This window comes from Cyprinodon tularosa, unplaced genomic scaffold (genome assembly GCF_016077235.1).
Source record: "Cyprinodon tularosa strain WSP-4 unplaced genomic scaffold, ASM1607723v1 ctg487, whole genome shotgun sequence".
Lineage (NCBI taxonomy): Eukaryota > Metazoa > Chordata > Actinopteri > Cyprinodontiformes > Cyprinodontidae > Cyprinodon > Cyprinodon tularosa.
In genome coordinates, this window is record NW_024039215.1 from 268,019 (window position 1) to 289,568 (window position 21,550).

A 21,550-nucleotide genomic window follows, 5' to 3' on the forward strand; every position below is an offset into this window, starting at 1 on the left:
ATGTGGGTTAGACACCTTAAACCAAACATGACAGAACTTAAGCTTCTTGGTCCATCAAACATCTGAAAGTAAATGTTTTGCATGAACTGACAGCAGACTATTCTGAGGTATTTGACTAAACAGCATGAATGCAGGAGCAATTGTTCTATTTTAAAGAGCTTTTTAATGTAGTTATTTTTGTTTTGAATTGATTGAACTTAGTTTTTATTTTTGTTTTATTATAGTTGACCAGAATACGTGTGTTTTTTAGTAACTTGTGTAGTGCTTGGCTCCAGGTACTCAGAGATTCACTTCCATACAGAAACCCCACATTCATATCTTCAGGTAACACAGACTTAATAATACTACTTCAGCAATAGTTTCAAGGTGTTGCTTCATTGTATATCTCGTACCGTGTCTTTCGGTTGTGCTGTTCTTTTTACATCTCGTTGCAGGTGATGAAGCAGAATGAAAATGTTTTATCATTGTCTCCTTTCTATTTCTTCTTTCTTTCATTTTTTCTCATTTTTTCCTTTTTCTTCTTCTGTTTTTCTGCTCTATTTACATTACAGTGTCCATATAAACTGTAAAACTCACTGCATAATTATAATAAAGCAATTTATATGCATGAAAAGAGTGGAACAATATGGCAATTGCCATACTGCTACACTTGTGAAAGTAGAATCTGTTGGGCTCTTTTTGGCATCAAGACAATTATTCTTATTGCCACATTGCCAGACAGGACACTGTAAAAAAAAATAAATAAAAAAATAACTTGTGTAGTGGGAAAAAAGTACTCAACTATTCATCCCCCAATAAAATAAAAGGAGATCAAGGGATTTCACTCAGTCGGCATTTTATTTTCATATCTTTGCAAAGAGAGAACAGTTCATCATACGGCCCTTGTGGCACGGTAATCTGCCCTGTTCTGATCTAGACAGAGTTTTTCTCCCTTATTTATAATGAGGAAAAAGCTGTGAAGGAGTCAAAACAAATTACACACACTTTGGTTAAACAATAACAATGCGTGAGACAGCAGCCTTGTTATGGAATAAGTTTTCCTTGTATGCAAAACACTTCTCACTTTGTTTCACCTGCATGCCACAATTTGTGGCATGCAGGTGAAACAGACCCAGTAAAAACATTTTTCACTGGTTAAATAGCATAACTAAATATATGAAACAAGAGAAATATACATTTAAATTTAATTTCCATGCTTATTTTTAAGGGTATGTCTATTTGGGGCTATAAATATTTGGAGGGATCTGTATTTACATGGATGGTAAAAAATTTTTCACTACTGATAAATCAGCAAGTCAGCAGCAAGTGAGGCTGACATATATGAAGTGAATTTTGTTCCACTGTTGTTGCAAAAACAAAAGCAAAACACCAACACAGCATAATCCCACCACTGCTGTACCTCACAGTGGGCTTGGTCTTTTCCTGATGTTATGAACAGAGGTGGAAAGAGTACTAAAAAATTGTAACTGAGTAAAAGTATCTTTACTTTGCCTAAATTCTATTCAGAGTAAAAGTAAAATTACAAATCTTAAAATGTACTCAAGTAAAAGTAAAAAATTACTTCATTTAAAATGTAATTTGAGTAAAAGTTACTTAGTTACTTTGAGTTATTTAATGCAAAAAAAAAGGATGAGTCATGAATCGAATTGAGCACAAGGTGTTTTAATCGATTTCAAGGCGTATTTCAGTGGAAATCCACACTTGCAAAAGATCAGCTGGGCTAAAGAACATACTTCCTCACAGCACAAGGTCAGTCACAACCTGAACCATAAAGTGCAAGCAATTTTCAATCCTAATGTCCAACAGACACCATGATAACTAACTTACCGCCACATTTTTACGTAAATTGGATGTTGATGTTTTAAAAGCCGAAAGCTCCGTTTTGATAATGCAGTGCATGTTGCACTGCATTATCACATTGTTCCCTTTTGTGCATTTGAAAACAAATAATCCTTCCAAATATGGCCAAGGGTTTTTCTGGCTTTCGTCTCCAGAATATGTTTCCTCTTCAGGCCTTTCCTCATCCATACTCCCTAAGTTGTGATTAGCAACTGCCATCTTCCGAAGCGCAGCACTGGATTATGAGACAATACAAAGGGTAAATTCTATGAAGGATAAAAAGTGCCAAAATTAAATAAATAAATACAGCATTAAATAAATAATTAAATGTGTTAATAATTAATTAAATGTGGAATTAAATAAATAAATGTGTCATTCATTAATTAAAACCACGTCACTAATATAAAGTGCCACAATTAAATAAATAAATACAGCGATAAACAATTAATTAAATCTGTAACTCATTAAATAAATAAGGAATTAAATATATAAATGTGTCATTAATTTAATAAAATACGTCTTCATTTTATAAAAAAATATATAGATAATTATTTCTGTGTGCATTTAATTATTTCATGGTCCTGTGTCGCAGTGCATCGAAACCATTAAAAGAATCTGTCAAACTGACCCATCAAAGTTAGGGGGCGGTTATCTAACACCTGATTGGTCACCCTGCACATTAAGGCGAAGCAAATCGATTACAGAGACTCGATTCGCGTTAATCCCGCCCCCTAACTTTGATGGGTGAGTTTGACAGATTCTTTTAATGGTTTCGATGCACTGCGACACAGGACCATGAAATAATTAAATGCACACTGAAATAATTATATTTTTTTAATAAAATGAAGACGTATTTTATTAAATTAATGACACATTTCTATATTCAATTCCTTATTTATTTAATGAATTGCACATATAATTAATTGTTTATCGCTGTATTTATTTATTTAATTGTGGCACTTTATATTAGTGACGTGGTTTTAATTAATGAATGACACATTTATTTATTTAATTCCACATTTAATTAATTATTGACACATTTAATTATGTATTTAATGCTGTATTTATTTATTTAATTGTGGCACTTTATATTAGTGACGTGGTTTTAATTAATGAATGACACATTTATTTATTTAATTCCACATTTAATTAATTATTGACACATTTAATTATTTATTTAATTCTGTATTTATTTATTTAATTTTGGCACTTTTTATCCTCCATAAAATGCAAGGCAGGGGCACATTTAATTTTTTCACCATCAGTAATTTATTATTTTTTTCTTAACTCAGTAACGTGAGGGGGTTTTAAATGTAGCAAAGTAAAACTACTTAGGTTAAGATTTACTCGAGTAAAAGTAAAAATCACATATTTCAAAAACTACTCCGCAAATTACTCATAAAAAGTATTCAATTACAGTAACTTGAGTAAATGTAATTAATTACTTTCCATCCCTGCTTATGAAATACTTTAAGTCTCATCAGGTCACAAAACCTGTATCCGAACATAAAAATCATTGTATCTGAGTGCAAATTCACAGAGTAAAGACCGACAGGGTCCATCAAGCTTTACTTGCCTTCTTCACAAGGTCTAAACAGCGGACTATCCAGACACTCCCATGCTGTTTATATCAGTAGATAACAGTTTAAACTCAGGAACTAGCTTAACTTACGCTTCAGGTATCTAGTTACCACAGGTGTCAAGTAACGAAGTACAAATACTTCGTTACTGTACTTAAGTACACTTTTTAGGTATCTATACTTTACTCCATAACTTATTTTTTCTCCTACTTTTGACTTCTACTCATTACATTTTCACACAAGTATCTTTACTTTCTATTCCTTACATTTTTACTGAAAATCAAACGCGCATCTACACAGACCAGTGTGATGCATTCGCGAGCGTCAGACAGCTATGGTGCATTCAGGAGCATGGGACATTTTAGACTTACAAGAAAAGAGACATAAACGGAACAGAACTCATACAATAATGTATTTATTCAGAAACAGTGTGGGCTTTCTTGTAATACTGAATGCTCTATAATTGTGTTTCTGTTATTTTTTGATTATTCACATCTGCTAGCTTTTTATTCTAAAAAGTATCAAAGTTTTTCAAAAGCCTGTTTAAAAGCTCCAAATGAGGCTTCGGATCGTACAGCGACAATTGCGCTGTCAGGGCAGAATTTGCATTTGCTGAATCTTGTCTTTTAACTAGTGATGGATATACAGGAATACAGTCATACAAGTGTAAACTCCTCTCAGATAGCATGGGATGCAATATTTGGCAATTTCTATTTTTATTTTTTCATCTTTTTTTTTTATTCAGTGTAACATGAATGCATAAATACGTCATTTTATTTCAGTGTTAAATTCTGTTTAAAGTAACAGATCATTAAAAATGTCTCCTGACATTTACTGGTTGATTTTCTTTATTCGGACCCCACTGATTTTTTATTAGTTACCCCTGGTTTAATGTTTCTAAATATGTATTTCATGTCATGTGCGCCATCCAATGCAGATCATTGGTGCCATCCACATCTAGTGAAAACTAGTGTGATTGGATGAGTCATAGAACGCAAACACTCATTGGTTAGCTAAAGGAAATCATCAGAAGCAAGCAGGTGTTCTTCAAACTGCTAATGTGAATTGTCTATGCCATGCTACAATGTGGGATTCAGAAAAAGATGTCTAAATGTCTGAAAGGTCGGACACAGGCGAGAGCGTATCGGGAGATGGAGGCGGAGACCAACAAGACCTCCCTCATCCTTGGCCCTATCTCAAAGAATTTCTTGAAATAGTGGAAAAATTGTGCTTTCAATTCATATAGTGGAATCTGGCCTTTTTCTTAAAGGATACTTTATACTTTTATACTTTAAGTAGTTTTTGGAGCACATACTTTTTCACTTTTACTTGAGTAAAGAGGTCAAGTTGATACTTCAACTTTTACCAGAGTGTTTTTAAACTGCAGTATCTATACTTCTACTTAAGTAACAAATGTGTGTACTTTTTACACCACTGCTAGTTACTATACAGAGGAAGAACCAGGCTTGCAGAGTTCCACAAAATCTCTTTTCTCGGCTCTTTTCTTCATATGTTGTTTTAAATCCGTCACATGTAGCAGTCTGTAGTTTTCCATCCTTTGGTGTGTCTTTGGTCTCAATCAGAAGCTTACAGGGCCATTATCAGAAAGTGGTTTATTCCAAATTACTTAATGCCAAAGAAATCTTGCTGTATTTAAACTTTAAAAGTTGAAGAGTTTGATAAAAAACTTGGAAGCACGTATATGTTTGTATTAAAATGTTTTACTTGTTTTACTACACAAACATGGTAGTCACACATAATCTCTCTCCACATTTTACACTTTTTTCTTGAACACTTGGTGGCAGACTTTGTCGAGGGCCGTGATTTCCTGCAAGACAAGATGCAGACCTTCAGACTTAGAGGGGGGACGTGATGCAATAAGGCTCTCTATTAGTTACACAAGCTAGCAGAGCTTACATCTGCATGTTTCAAATAATTTTATTGTTATTGCCTCGAGATATGAGGCAACTCAATGTGATGCAAAGGGGAAAAGATAGTTCAAGTGAGTGAAGTTGAAATTTCATGTTTGTTCTTTAATAAAGTGACATCAGAGTCCAGCCTGTTGCTGTTTTTTCTCACCAGGTGCAGCAGGTCTCCTTCAATCCACTGCTTCCAGCCACGGTTTTCTTTCTCCCCCTTCTGGACACAGACCAGCTTGTCTCCATCCCAGGTAACCAGGCTCTAACATTCCACAACACAGTCATTAAAGCAAAGCATGAGATTAGAAACCCCCCCTGCATTGAGCCCTCAGACGCCGCACCTTTACAGTCCTGTTGTCCAGGCCCTTTGTGTACTCCTCGAACTCCTCCCCCACGGTGAAGTTGACCTCGTAGTTTCTGAAGGTACTCAGGGTCTTGGTTTCAAATTTGTCCCCGTTCTGCACGATCACTTTAGTCTGGTGCAGGTGGACAGCGATCTTCCTGGTGGCGAAGTCAATGTCTGCATGCATGGAGAGAGGTTTCACAGATGTGGTCAGGAAACAAAGACCCTGACCGCATTCACAATAACAATGAGTCCTCTGAAACAACCTCCTCCCCAGTTGGAATAGATCTGAACGGCTTTCTTTGACCCTTTTAGCATCAGACTTGCCAAAGTGAACCGCCCATCCTGATCATTTAGATATTCATATCCTATTTCCCCTGAATTGGAAATTCCATTTCTTCCCATCACTCTTACTGATGGAGCCTTAATATTTACCCATTGGACTGATAGTTTTTGACCCATTTCCATAAGGATCTAATTCTCCCGGTCGCTCCATGGAAATGCCTCTGAGGAGCTGAGGATTACCCCGGATTTCTCTTCCCAGCCCGCTGCACTGGAGCTTGTTTTTTGTATGAATTTCTGATAGAGTCGTCGTGAATAATGAAAGTGTTTTCTGGGGCTGATCAGCGACTCCCCGGAAGGATGGGAGTTAGCCCCCGTCTCCTCATCCTAATTCGGAATCTGTCTTTCATTTCGGCGGAACAGAAAGGATAAATACGCAGAAGGGACTGAATCAATATTTATTTGGCACGGCAACAGACAGCAATTGCTCAGAGAGTGGAGGTTAACTTGGCCTGACAGCAGCTCAATGAGGAAATGAAGCAGAGGCACATCACTTTTTTTTCTTCCCATCCTTTTCCCTCTCGCTGGCATTCTTGTTCTCCCTGTCACACTCATGTTACACACTTATTTAGGCTATAGTTTCTCTTTCTTTGTAAATCTTGAATGTCTCATCTCAGGATGGAACTTACCAAGAGCCTTCATGACATCCTCGAAGTTCTCATTTTTCACCATCTCCCAGCTCCCATTGTAGTCTGCCGGCATTTTTTCAGCAGTGTGTGAAAGAGTATAGCAGCCTGCCTTAGGGTTTGTTTTTCCAGTGAAGGGAGAGCACTCAAGGGCCCAGCCCTTTATATACACTTTGTTTCTGTGTGTGTGTCTGTTTAAGAGTGTACACGCTTGTGTGGGTCTATGTAGACCAAAGGACACGGTCCGCCTGATAATTGCTTCAGGACTCTAGCAGAGTGTGTATGAGGCATAAAGTTCAGGCTGTCTTTGTTGCATTGTGACCACAGGGCATTATTTCTGTGACAATACTTCAGCAGCATGAACGTTGGTTTATAAATAGGTGACGTGTCTCCCTGCTCTTCAAAAAGACATTTCTAAGTGTAATAAAATGTGGCTATTAGAAATATAATATAAGCTGCACTGTGGTGCAGTGTGCAGCACTGTTGCCTTGCAGGAAGAGGGTTGTGGGTTTGATTCCTGGCCCGGTCTTTCTGCATGGAGTTTGCATGTTCTCCCTGAGCATGCATGGGTTCTCTCCGGGTACTCCGGCTTCCTCCCACAGTCCAAAATGAGGTTAATTGGCTTCTCTTAATTGGACTTGGGCAGTTCTTGTTAGGTGTGAGTGTGTATGCATGGCTGTGTGTCTTTGTGTTGCTTTGTAATGGACTCTGCCTCTCTCCCATAGACTGTTGGAGATAGGCACCAGCTCCACCGTACCTAAGCCGGGTATATACTGTATGAATTTTTTGCTCTTTTCAAGCCGATTTTCCATTTGTGCAAGAATTTTTTGATCGGGCCGACTTTCAAATGCTAAATGATAAATGGCCTGTACTTATATAGCCCCTTTATCCAAGTCAGGAGACTTAACCAAAGCGCTTTACACTACATTCATTCACCCATTCACGCACACACTCACACACTGATGGTGGCAAGCTACATTGTAGCCACAGTTGCCCTGGGGCTCACTGACAGAAGCGGGGCTGCCGTACATTGGCGCCATCGGGCCCTCTGACCACCATCAGTAGACAGTGCAGGTGAAGTGTCTTGCCCAAGGTCACAACGACAATGAAAGTCGGAGCTGAACCGTCAATCCTTCGATTTCAGGGCAAACTGCTGCATCCAACACCACTGTCAGCCTGATCGTGCATCGTGTCATGTACAGGGGGTAACGAGGGGCGATCAGCCTCTCACGACCACCTCCCAATTAGGAATCGTAAGGTGAGGAGAAAATTATGTTTGAAATTCAGTCGGTCGTCGCATCAGCAAATCAGGTTGCACAGTGAGAGAACATGAGAGCTGTGACCTTTAAACCCTGTGGTTTCGTCGTACAGTGTGTGTAACGATTGAAAATATCGCACAGTGTATGCACGGCTTAAGTGGGAGAAGATGGATGGATGGATGGATGGATGGATGGATGGATGGATGGATGGATGGATGGATGGATGGATGGATGGATTGATTGATTGATTGATTGATTGATTGATTGAAATAACTCAGCAGCATCTTTACTTGAATCTGTGAAAGGACCATTAGGATGGGGGAAAGTTCCAACCTTTGAAGTCAAAGGGCCAGATTTACAAAAGGGTCGTGCGTCTTAAAACCCATGCAAACTAGCAGAACTTTAAAGAAGGTGCAAAATGATCTGAGGATACAATTCACCTGGGAGCGGATGCAAACCTTTTCTGCCTTTACCAATATGCAGATAATGTATGTATGCAATGTAAATATTTACCACGTATGATGCAATTTTTCAGTTCTGTAACTGAACTCCAGCTGCAGTCTTTGCATCTTTCTTAACACTTTTGAAATTTAATAGGTATCGGAAAATATCCATCATAGAGCCTTTAGAGGGGAACCTAAAGATACACATCTCTTACTTATGGCATGAGGAACTTTCTTTCATATTTTCTAATTTATTCATTAATCAGAAACTATTTATACTTTTTGTTTATTACGTTAATGACAAACCAGAGGACTTGAAGTGAAAAAATACTTTTGGTTTGTTGCCAGGATATAAGGAATACAAATATGATGGATGATCATTAAAATGCATTACCTGCTGTAAGAACTCGGTATAAAATAACATTTAAATGCATCTATTTATTAATAAAACAATACGTGTTCAAAAGCCTTTGAATTTAGTAAATTTTTTTAAAAGCTGTTTAGTTTTTATTAAGATATATTAATAGAATTCATGAGTTTTATTGGTTATAATCAAACAGTTTGTTTTATCACCGTTCCTTTGCATTCACTTTGTCTTCTTGTCAGCTGATCTCCATTTCCTCCCAGCAAACTGCCGCCTACCTTTACTCCATCTAATGAGCTGGAATAAAGAGGGAGGATGGAAAGAAGCTCTAACACTGATGTCCATCAGCAGACAGGAGCTTGTTTGTTTATCATTTCAAGCAGCTCACATGATATATGTTATTTTCTCTATTTTATATTTTTTTTTACAGAAATCTTCTTGTGGTAAAGATGACATTCACTTAGAGGAAAATTCAAGTTCCTATTTGCTCAATCTTATTAAAGAGCATGTTTTAAGCTCTCTTTTTAAGTTCCTTCACCATAAATTAGCTTAAGGAGTTCATTTATCAAACATAGCATGTAAGTTTGCTTTGATGAAATATTTATGCCACATTTTTTTGTGTTAAATCTCTGAGCTACACAAGTCTGGTTAAAAGAATAATTCTCTTTATTAGCCAGAGCTTATGACCTCATTTTATCAAGGTTACAGGCTGGAGTTTGTCGCTCTGCAGAGCAGAATTTGATCTAATTGTCAGTTAATATCTAATATTTTTATGTTCCTCATCTTAGAATTTTTAAAGCAGAATTATTGATAACTTAACTCCTGTTAAGCCTAAATTAATCAAATGTAAATCTAAGCTTTGGCTGAATGACTCCACTCCATGTGAGTGTGGTGGTGCTAAAGAATAGAGATTTCCTATGAAGGACTCCAATAGAATTTTGCAGACTTTACTGTATCTGTCATAACCCTATTGATCCTAAAGCTATTCCAAAAAGGGTAAAAAAAACAATCCACCTCCAAGTTTGAAGACTTTTCCCTTCCCATCCAGGTGGCTTTTTCAAAATCAATCAATTCAAAACGTCAGAAATAGCGTTGAGTTCGAAGCAAATAGCGTTGAGTTCGAGGCAACCGCCTTTCAGAGACATAGACAGGTACGGGGCATTGCAGGCTAACAAAGAAGCCAAAGGACCCCCATTCCAAAGGGGTGGACCCCTTTGTTGGTTGACTCTATAAAGCCTCAATTTCAACGCTATTTCTGACATTTTGAATTGAAAAAGCTTCCTGGATGGGAAGAGAAACGTCTTCAAACTTGAAAACAAAGTCTAAAAGTCTAAATTAATCAAATGTAAATCTAAGCTTTGGCTGAATGACTCCACTCCATGTGAGTGTGGCGGGGCTAGAGAATCTAGAGATTTCCTACGAAGGACTCCAATAGAATTTTGGCAGACTTTACTGTATCTGTCATAACCCTATTGATCCTAAAGCTATTCGAAAAAGGGTAAAAAACAATCCACCTCCAAGTTTGAAGACTTTTCGCTTCCCATCCAGGAAGCTTTTTTAAAATCAATCAATTCAAAACGTCAGAAATAGCGTTGAGTTCGAAGCAAATAGCGTTGAGTTCGAGGCAACCCCCTTTCAGAGACATAGACAGGTACGGGGTATTGCAGGCTAACAAAGAAGCCAAAGGACCCCTTATTCCAAAGGGGTGGACCTGTTTGTTGGTTGACTCTATAAAGCCTCAATTTCAACGCTATTTCTGACATTTTGAATTGAAAAAGCTTCCTGGATGGGAAGAGAAACGTCTTCAAACTTGAAAACAAAGTCTAAAAGTCTAAATTAATCAAATGTAAATCTAAGCTTTGGCTGAATGACTCCACTCCATGTGAGTGTGGCGGGGCTAGAGAATCTAGAGATTTCCTATGAAGGACTCCAATAGAATTTTGGCAGACTTTACTGTATCTGTCATAACCCTATTGATCCTAAAGCTATTCGAAAAAGGGTAAAAAAAAATCCACCTCCAAGTTTGAAGACTTTTCGCTTCCCATCCAGGAAGCTTTTTCAGATCAATCAATTCAAAACGTCAGAAATAGCGTTGAGTTCGAAGCAAATAGCGTTGAGTTCGAAGCAAATAGCGTTGAGTTTGAGGCAACCGCCTTTCAGAGACATAGACAGGTACAGGGCATTGCAGGCTAACAAAGAAGCCAAAGGACCCCCATTCCAAAGTGGTGGACCTGTCCGTCCGTTCCAATTTGCATGATTTCTAAACAAAAACAAGGCTTTGTTGGTTGACTCTATAAAGCCTCAAATTCAACGCTATTTCTCACATTTTGAATTGAAAAAGCTTCCTGGATGAGAAGAGAAACGTCTTCAAACTTGGAAACAAAGTCCACTGGATTGTTTTTTTTTTACTTTTTTTGGAATGACTACGACCTGGATGACTGAGGCCCCGTCCACACGAAGCCGAACCCTGGCCTAAACGCACAAATTTTTCACCAAACCAGCCTCTCATCCACACGAAGCCGGCGTTTCGGGGGTTTGTAAATGATCTTTTTTTATTCAGCCTTCAGAGTGGGAAGATTCTGAAACGCCGTTTTCGCGTTTCCATCTTTAAGCTCTAACCGCATTTTTTTTTTACACGCATGCGTCATAGCGTCGCCTCTAAACACGCATGCGCGACACAGTATCACAACAACAATGGCGCCGTACTGTGTTGAATGGTTGCTGCTCATGCTACTCACCCTGCTGTCGGGCTTACAACAGAATCTTCTTCTGGAATATCTCCAGGAAGAACAGAGCAATATCGACGACATAGTTCAGCACCTGAATTTGACTGAACCACGAAAATGGACCCGCAGGGCAAACATGTATAAATATTAGTCCGCATGCCCAACATTTCGTCGCCTATTTTTGCTTTGGCACGACAGCGCCACTTACAGGCCTGGCATACATTTTGCAGCGTTTTCATGCATTCGTGTGGATGATCACATTTATTTTACGTCTCCGTCTTTACGACAAACGTTCTGGAAAATATTAGCGTTTCGTGTTCGTTTTGACTTCGTGTGGACAGGGCCTGAGAATCTTCACCAGCATCCTGAAGCTGTATAATATTTTTACTATGCAAATACATTGTTTGCGAATTAAAATACAAAATATGTTCTATGAGCATACATAATCAAAATAAAATATCAGACTGGAATAGAAGCATATTATAGAAAGTTTTCAGTCAAAATTCTGATATTGTCTCAAAGACCAACTATGTCATGTTGTCTTGTTGGGTGAACACGCCCACTTAGGTCAGTGTGCTTCATTTGGAATACTTTGATCATAATACTTTGATTTTTTTTCTTTTTTTCAATTCTTTATTTTTTATTTAGCAAAATGTAATATGCTGTAAATATGTATGAACTTCCTGTGGTTTGGCTGCTACCTTGGCCAGGTCTCTCTTGAAAAAGAGATTCTGAACCTCAATGGGACTTCCTGGTTAAATAAAGGTTAAATAAAAATATAAAATAACAAGTTTGGGTGTAAATTGACTAGAATATAGCAATACGATACGCATCGCGATACATGTCGTGATATGATTTATCCCCATATATCCCCGATACATAAACAAAGAGGATGTATTGTGATTTTCTGAATAATAAATCGCTGGAAAACCTTGAGAGCTTGTTGCTCTGCTGTGGCTGACAGTGAAGCTCTTAGGTGCTGCACTGCCAACTAGTGGCTGGAGGTTAAAGAGTTATTAAAAGTAGTACACGAACATGGATGTTTGCCATAAATATTTTTACATCTAACATATTTATGGCTGTAATTTGAATCAAAACCAAATTTGTCTCATGAAATATTATATTAAAATAAAAATTTGCAATATTTGAAAGAATCAGCTTTTTCTTACATCCTTAATGACAGGCGTTTACATTCATGCTGATCAGATGTTCAATTTGCAGAAACCACTCATGTCGGTCAGATTACAATTTCATTCCGATCCAATCAGAATATTCTGAATAACATGATAATATTTCCGTCTTACTGCTCATCATTCCAATTATTTATGTCCATGTAAACAGTTTGTGTTAGACAAACAGAATCCCTGTGTTGAGTCCAAACCTGCTGTTTTGAAAAAAACAACATTTCTTTGTAGAAAAGGTCATTCTCTAGAGGGCCCTGATCACACCATGGTTGTGAACCATCAATATCCTTTTTATGTCCTGCTGATTTTCACAGCTTTAAAGGGGAACACAGTTTTTTTACATTGAGCCCTTGATTTTACATTGTTACATCATGTTCTACTCACCCATATGAGTTTTGTGTCATTTGGAGCCGTTTTGAAGATATTCAGTCAGGTTATATCCAAGTAACGTCTTCCTTTGGGCAACGCCTTGAAGGCACAAAATAAACTGTTCGTAATTTATTCTTTATGGTACGCCAGCATTCAGAACATGTAGGCGAATCATTGTCCCCCAGACATTCGCGGTTATATTTTTTATATTTACATTTTTTTTAAACAAAGCGGACTGTGTATGACGTCATCCGTGCGCCAGACTGGAGTTGTGACAGGCAGCCCGGGCAACAGGCGGCTACGCTCTACCCCTTCTATTCATTCGGCGAGCTAATCTGAATTGTTCGATTCCATTTTAAGGGCGAGATTATCTGTGGTTGCAGCACTAGACATCTTCCAGGCATGTGAGGAAAACTAGTAGCAGTTCAGCGGACAGGATGAAGGAATGGTAACCGGCGCGTGCGGATGACTTCATACACACTCCGCTTTGTTTTTAAAGGAATAGTACACCCAAAACATGATTAGCCTTCATTTTCTACTCACCCCCATGCTGAACAACACTCTGGAGTACTTTTTTGATATCTCAAATGCATCTGGAGATCTGGGAGGCTTCTTGCTGTCTGCTGACAGTCAAATAATGGAGGTCTATGGCGCCCGAGACAGAAAGGTCCATAAAAGTCCACAAAAAACGTGTCAATATTCCTCCATACTGCTCGTCCAATGTATTCCAAGTGTCCTGAGTGGGTAGCGTCCATAATTTACTCGAAACGAAGTCATTTAGAATGTTTTTAGAGCATAAACAGTAGTGTATAGGATTTCCTGAAAGCGCGCACATGCGCGTTCACGACGCTACGGAAGCCGGCAGACCAAACCAGATGAAAGTGCGCATTCAGCGTCTGCTCTGCCGATAATGCAAGCGTAGAAGAAGAAATGTGCTGTTTACCTGTGCAAAGAAAGAAACAACGAAAGAAAAATGTCTGAGGACTTCAGTGTTGAGGAAGAGCATGAGTTCTTTGCCGAGCTGAATGCGCTGGTTTGGTCTGCCGGCTTCCGTAGCCTCGTGAACGCGCATGTGCGCGCTTTCAGGAAATCCTATACACTACTGTTTATGCTCTAAAAACATTCTAAATGACTTCATTTCGAGTAAATTATGGACGCTACCCACTCAGGACACTTGGAATACATTGGACGAGCAGTATGGAGGAATATTGACACGTTTTTTGTGGACTTTTATGGACCTTTCTGCCTCGGGCGCCATAGACCTCCATTATTTGAATGTTGGCAAACAGCAAGAAGCCTCCCAGATCTCCAGATGCATTTGAAATATCAAAAAAGTACTCCAGAGTGTTGTTCAGCATGGGGGTAAGTAGAAAATGAAGGCTAATCATGTTTTGGGTGTACTATTCCTTTAAAAGATATAAATATTAAAAATATAACCGAGGATTTCTGGGGGACAGTGATTCGCCTACATGTTATGAATGCTGGCGTACCATAAATGATAAATTATGAACAGTTTAGTTTGTGCCTTCAAGTCTTTGCCCAAAGGAAGACGTTACTTTAATATAACCTAACAGAATATCTTCAGTACAGCTCCAAATGAAACAAAACTAATATGGGTGAGTAGAAGATGATGCATAACATAAAATCAAGGGGCCAATGTAAAAAAAAAAAAGTGTTCCCCTTTAAGCCTCTGAGCCTGTCCTATTCAGATGAAACTCTTTGTCAGTTACAATCCTTAAGTTTTCCAACAATTGGATCCCATTTCCTGCCAGACCTTTCAAGAGCTGATGTCATTAGTGGGCTCTTCCGTTGTGGCTATTATTAACAGCAGTCGTTGTTCATGACTAGTCTGAGCAGCTTTTAAAAATATGGTTGCCCAATCTCCTGCAAAAGAAACAACAAACCAAGCAGGTTTAAATGATGCAGTTCAATGTTATTTCTGAAAAAAAAGACTGTCAAAGACTCTGGAAAGATTTGGAAAGATCTTTTCTGGTGCTTTTTTTTACCATGTGGTTTAAAGCTCTCCCCACAGCCGCCTAGCAAGCAGTGAAATAGAAGGTCTGGAAGTGAAACTAAAATAAATGGTCGCCGCTACAGTGAGAGATATATGAATAACCCCAACCATCACAAAAGACGGTCCGTTGTAACCCGCGACGTCACAGCAGCGCTGCGGCTGTGGCCTGGTTCTAATGGTAATTAAATATCAACCAGGGGGCCATGGATAAACTATTTGGGGACCAAATTCGCCTTGCCTTTGACATATGTGGTTTAAGACATAACTTTAAATTATTCATTAGCCATCTATGAGGAGAGGTCAAACTCAGGGGAAAATGTGTGTGATTATTTCTGGCCAAATGGACAGAGATGCAGAAGGGGATCACAAAGAGAACGCATAACATATTTGTACTGTCAGAAATGAAATAGTAGAGAAACCTTGCCTATGAAGCAATGCAATTGTTGTATCCGTATGGATCATTGCAGCGCACCATTAGCCAGTAGCTCCCTCACAGGTGGGGGTTCAGGAAAGTATTTTGTCACTTCAACTCGTCCATTCTTACTTCATCACAATCATCAGATCAAATAGAATAGTATCTCACTCGGAGAACGAAGACCTCCAACAAGCAGCACATTTAGGCCCATATTGTGACTTAGACTTATAACTAAAACTCACACATGATCTGATAATCACCAAATTTGAACAACAGTCTCCTTAAAATCCTTTCATAAGTTTTTAAATAAGGCACAGTATATGTCTGCAGCCTCTGGTGTCTATTCTGCTCGTTTCTTCATTGACTCTGTTTTCTTCTTTTCATCAAAAAGGGGGGTTTAAGCGAAGCATGGCTCAATTTTCCTGTGTTTTTGTCGTCATTGTAATACTTCTGGACTTTTTTGAGTTCGACGCCTAAGCTGCCAATAGTTACTGCTGCCGCCCTCTGGTTTAAGGGGAAACTGATTGTTCCTGCATCCAGATTATGATTTGGATCATCACTAAAATTAAAATCTCTATGTTCCGTAAAAGTTCTATGATCCCCCCCTTTAATGACGAACTTCAGAATCATAGACAGGTTCAAACTCACTGCGGATCCAGACATTTAAATTGACAAAGCTTCCTGGATAGGTGGAGAAACCTCTTCAAATCTTGAAAACCAAGTCCAGTGGATTTTTTTGAACTTTTACGGAATGGGTATGGCCTGGATGACTGAGAATTTTCATCAGCATAAAATCTCTATGTAATTTTTATCCTGTACAGAAAGAGGTAGACACACAAACCCGCCTAAAAACATAACCTCTTTTGACAAGGTAAAATTCATATAGCTGTAGAATTAAGAGTCTTCTTCACCAGAAAAGTAGACATTTGTAATCTTTAATCAGAGGTAGATTCAATAATACTCTGGAACAAAAGCTTCTCTCTATATTTTTCAGAATAAGGGTCAAACTAATTTTTTCTTAAAAAGGTATAAGATGAAGAATGATCATGAATAGGTACGATTACTCACTGTAGATAGATGCATATATATTTTTGCATTGTTTTCATTGTGTGGGCTAAGGGTGATAATTGTATGAGTAAAGATCTGTGTAGGCATGTGTGAATATTTATCTGTATTTTTATATGCACAGAAATTAATTTATTAGCTCACTTATTTGACTTTGAAATAGTTAGGTCTCATAAGTGAAGCAGAAATTTGGAAGACTGTTGGTGTTAAGGACTGAAGGAGGGAGAGGACATATAAATAGAAAAATGTTTACTTCATACCCCATTTCAGATTGTTGCTACACTTAGCGACTTTTCAGACCCCTCTAGCACTTTGATTTCAAAAAAGCTCCTAGCGCCAAATTTAAAGACTTTTTTTCTGCTACTGGAGACTTTGGCGACATCTAAAAGCAGCGAACTCTGCTCTCCAGAGCAAGTAGATTGGTAACCCCGCCTCCTGCTCTCCTCTATCTTGTCTGCTGTCATGATTCATGCAGCTATTATTTCATCCAAATGAAAAATGCAGAACAGATAAGCAGATCATGGCTTGTCTACAGTGAAAAGAAGGACTGGGTTACACTGGAAAAAATCTGAATCTAGATAAGTCATTTTTTCCTAAGACAAGTGCGATTTTTGTTGAATTGAGGAGGTAAGTGAAACTATTTGCCATTGGAACAAGACAATTTACATTTAAAATAAGAAAAACCCTGTTTCATTGTCTTATTTCAAGTGTATATCATCTAATTTCCTTATTCTGAAAGTAAAAATCCTAATTCCATTGGCAAATCTTCTTATTTTTCTGCTCAAATTAAGGGTATATGCCCTTTATTTAAGACATTTTGACTTATTTCTAGATCGTTTTTGCAGTGTATTTACTTTTGCCGTCGCTTTTTTGTAAACACAGGAAGGAGCAATCAGCTAAGAGAGCTTAGTGCTTGGAAACAATTTCGGAAAAAATTATTTATTTTTAGACAGCATGATAATTCAGCTGAGTACAAAACATAGAGAGGAAAACAACATGAAAAGGGACAAAAAGAGAGGGACAAACCTAGAACAGATAACGGATGTCTATTCTATAAAAATTTCTCTATCTGTATAATTGGTTTGTTTTATGTGTTGTCTTCTCAATTCAGAGGGCCCCATATTTGTCTTTGCTTAGGGCCCTAAAATTTCCTAAATCCGCCCCTGCCAGCATCTTCTCTATACAGATATCAGCTGTTCTTTTTGCTGCCATTGGGATGCACAAAAAATAATTACTGCTCCTAAACTCTCCACAGTGGGAGCATGTAGCACGGGTAACATCCACATTTAAATAGGCGGGTCCACAATACTTTTGCACCTGTTATCAGTTTGCATGCAATCTTCGTAGATCAGCTTCTACACGCCCACTGAGTGCGGGGGGGGGATCTTTTTGATGCAAAAGTAAATTAGACGTTTTCTTCTCTGATTCTTTTATATCGGAGCAGCAATAGCATTTGCTTAATGTTGTTTGAATTGTGATGTTCATGTATTTCTTTTAATCTGATATTTTTCTATTAGCTCTACTGGTGTTATCTGTATTATTCCTTTATCTGTTCAGCACTTTGGACCTACTGTAGTGTTTGTTTAAAGCACTTTATAAAGTTTGATTTGATTTGATCTTGTCCTTGCTCATGAGTTGTACTGGGAAAAAAAAAAATCTGCTGAAGCGATATGGTTTTTACAACTGCTTTATGATAATACTCTATCTGAGGATGGATTGATCCGGTGATTAAGGGCTCGTATGTGGAGGGTCAAAGGTGACACAGCAATGCAGTTTATCAGAACTGATAAGATTATTAGAAGTGCTGAAACGTTTCACCTCAGTTCAAACCTGCAGGATTAAAACATGCGGAATTTCATACAATAATTGTTCTTTTTATTTTAGAAAATCGTGAATTTTTCCATTTGCTTTTGTTTAGACTCAAACTTCAGATCAGTGTTATGGTATCATCCGGTCTGCACTCTGAAGTTAAACTTTTTTTATTTCAATTACAGACCAAAACTTTCCCTAAAAGGAGAATTCAGCTTTAGAAACAGAGGTTTCGATCAACTATATAACCATAAAATCTTTTGGCAGATGGCTGCCATAGAATAATTGTTGCCATAATAAACAGTTTATTTGCTCCCCTGATGGTTTTTTTTTTATTAACTTGCAGTTGAAATACAAATAAGTCGGCTATGATGTCATTTGTATCTTCAAATTCTAACACCTGAGTTCAATAGCAAATAGAAAGATATAAAAATGCTAATTTTTTTTTTTAATTTTGTTTAGAATTTTTTAAAGGTTTTGTGGAGGATTTTATCCAAAAGACCCGCCCTCTCCACTTAAAAAAAAAAAAAAAAATGCTTGTGCAAGAACCTGCACATATATAGTGACTATATAGTGGACTTCATAGTGCCGTTAGTAAACTGACCGTTCGGGCAGATGATCACTGTTTTGTGCCCCGTTGGTCACATAACTCCTCCTCCACCGCATGCCGCCTGTGCCATCTTTGTTATTAGTCGCCGCTGTCGGGTAGCAACGGCCTATGGCGGCAGCGGCCCGCTGTGACAACAAATCCCATAATGCTTTGCAAGGAGAACTCTCCACGCAAAGCATTTTGAGATATATCTGCCTCTTTTGAGACCTTTCTTTCTTCTCATACACTTAGCACACTGAGTCTGGGAAATATATATATATAAATATATATATATATAAGGTAAGATCAATAGTTCAATCAGTTGCAGATACACCTTGTTCTCAGTCATTAAGTATTTTCTAAACATGTAAAAATATTTAATTATGACCTTTTTAAAGACCACGGTAACCAATAAGTGTCAAAGAATATCACTGACAGTCTGTCATCCTAGTGTATACTGTCCTAATGTGAAACCTTTTTTATTTTTACTATTAAAGGGGTAAAATTTTAGATCTGAAACAAAATAAGAATAAAAATAGAAAGAATCTCTAAGGAACATCTACTTTTTCAAAGCACTGTTTATATGGAGGAACAAGAGAAGAAACTTCATTTTCTTTCTTTTTTCTCTTCATTTGTGTGATCAAATGAAGAAGTTATGTTTTATTAAATCCAACATTTCAAAGAACGCTTCCTCTTTTCATCCTTCTTTTTTGGCCCCATATGAAAAATCCAGCTTCACTAATTTAGGAGTAAAAATGGACCTCAGCCTTAAACTTGATCTAAACGTCGATGGCGTGATCAAGTCCTCCTTTGTTCCGTTCAGGCACCTGTCAAAGACTTGTGGGCAACGCTTCTGTCACCTTAACCCTTGACTATTGTGAATCTATTTTCCGTGGTGTCAGCCAAGCCACTTTCTAAAGGTTACAGCTGGTTCAAAACGCTGCAAAAAAAGTTTTGGATATATTTTAATAATAATTGAACTTTAATAATCTCACACTGGAGAAATTAACTCTCTGCATTTAACTCATCCCCCTGGGGAGCAGTCAGAGATGGCAAAAGTACTCACTTTCCGTACTTGAGTAAAAGTACAGATACTTGTGTTAAAAAATACTCTGGTAAAAGTGGAAGTACTGATTAAACGTCTTTACTCAAGTAAAAGTAACGAAGTACAGGCTTGTAAATTTACTTAAAGTATAAAAGTAAAAGTAGAAACCACTTTTTTCATGCCATTGCCTACATTTTAAATGGATGTCTGCCAATAGGACTAGATCTCCGTTGTGTTCATTTTCAATCATCTCGTCGTCCATACTACTATGCTAACGCCACCGCCACCAAGCTGCAATGATTTGCCGCCAATGAATACCGCCGAATCTGTCGATTCATCTTGAAGTGGTGCGTCAAATGCAACGTAGATTCCTATCCAATTAGATGGAATTTGGTATTAATGACATGAAAAATAAGAACGGTAACTCCATTGAAATGATTCAAAACTAAAGTAACGAGCCAATTTTTTAAAATGTAAGGAGTAGAAAGTACAGATATTTGTGTAAAAATGTAAGGAGTAGAAGTAAAAAGTCGCCATAAAAATAAGTAGTAAAGTAAAGTAAAAATATCAGAAAAATCTACTTGAGTACAGTAACGAAGTATTTGTACTTCGTTACTTCCCATCTCTGGGAGCAGTGGGCTGTTATTGTGCTGCGCTCAGGGAGAAGTGTGGGGTTAAGGGTCTTGCTCAGGAACCCAGAGTGGCAGTCCGTGGGATTAGTAGCCTCGTGAGACCCTCCTGATCTCGCGAGCTTTCAAGGTTTCACTCGCTAATCAGTCTGGAGACTCTCCGCTGAAGAAAATTTGGAGCCGTTCACCAAACGAACGTCCAATCAGCGTTGGCTTTGAGGCGGGTTGAGGTGTGACGCAACGATAAGCGCGACAGTTCAGTCTAAAGAACATGGCGGCTTCAGCCGATGAAACTAGCGTTAGCGTGGCTATCGAGCAAGTTTTATCGGAATTACAGAGTATTTCTACACTGAAAGAAGAGCAAAACACTGCTCTGGAGGCTTTTCTCAGAGAAAAAGATGTTTTTCCTCTTCTCCCGACTGGTTTCGGCAAGAGTTTGATTTATCAATTGGCTCCTCTTCGTCGTCGCTCTGTTAGTACGTCATATGCTTCGTTGATCTGATTGGTTTATTTGGCCCGCCTATCACCAACATAGGCCAATCAGCTAACCAGTATTTTCGCCCCTTCCCAAAATTACTTCAGGAGTCAGGTTATGGGAGTGGGGCTTGAATTCAGAACTTCCGGCAACCAAAAACAATGCTCTAACCACTAAGCGACCGCTTCCCGACCAATCAACAGAGACTCCACCCCATTTAGCAAACTTTTATTAGCTTTTAAGATTAAAAATATGTTGGCTCCCTCTTATCTCTCCCAAAGTCTCATTTTAAAAACAGAACTTCTCTAATTCTGGCTTCTAAATTAATTAATCTAAATTTATAAAAAGTGTATCTCTCAAACTTGTTTAAAAACAAATATTATATTCTTAGCTTTTAGAGTTTTTAATCTGTGTATAAAATATTCTTATTAATGTTTTTTTTTTTGCCTCTTTAAGGTGTATTTTATGGATATAGTTTAGTGTATGTAATGTATGTCACGGTCTTGGTTCTGTTA

The 21,550-nt window shown here is 38.0% G+C and overlaps 1 protein-coding gene across 1 annotated transcript; it reads right to left on the bottom strand.

The window, feature by feature from the left end:
- Positions 1-5,185: 5,185 nt before the first annotated feature.
- Positions 5,186-6,809, bottom strand: rbp2a (retinol binding protein 2a, cellular). Its single transcript, XM_038302330.1, has 4 exons — positions 6,653-6,809; positions 5,680-5,858; positions 5,499-5,600; positions 5,186-5,247 (listed from the first exon to the last, which is right to left on the bottom strand). The coding sequence occupies exons 1-4, from the start codon at positions 6,723-6,725 to the stop codon at positions 5,194-5,196; spliced, it is 408 nt and encodes a 135-aa protein (XP_038158258.1). The 5' UTR covers positions 6,726-6,809; the 3' UTR covers positions 5,186-5,193.
- Positions 6,810-21,550: the final 14,741 nt, after the last annotated feature.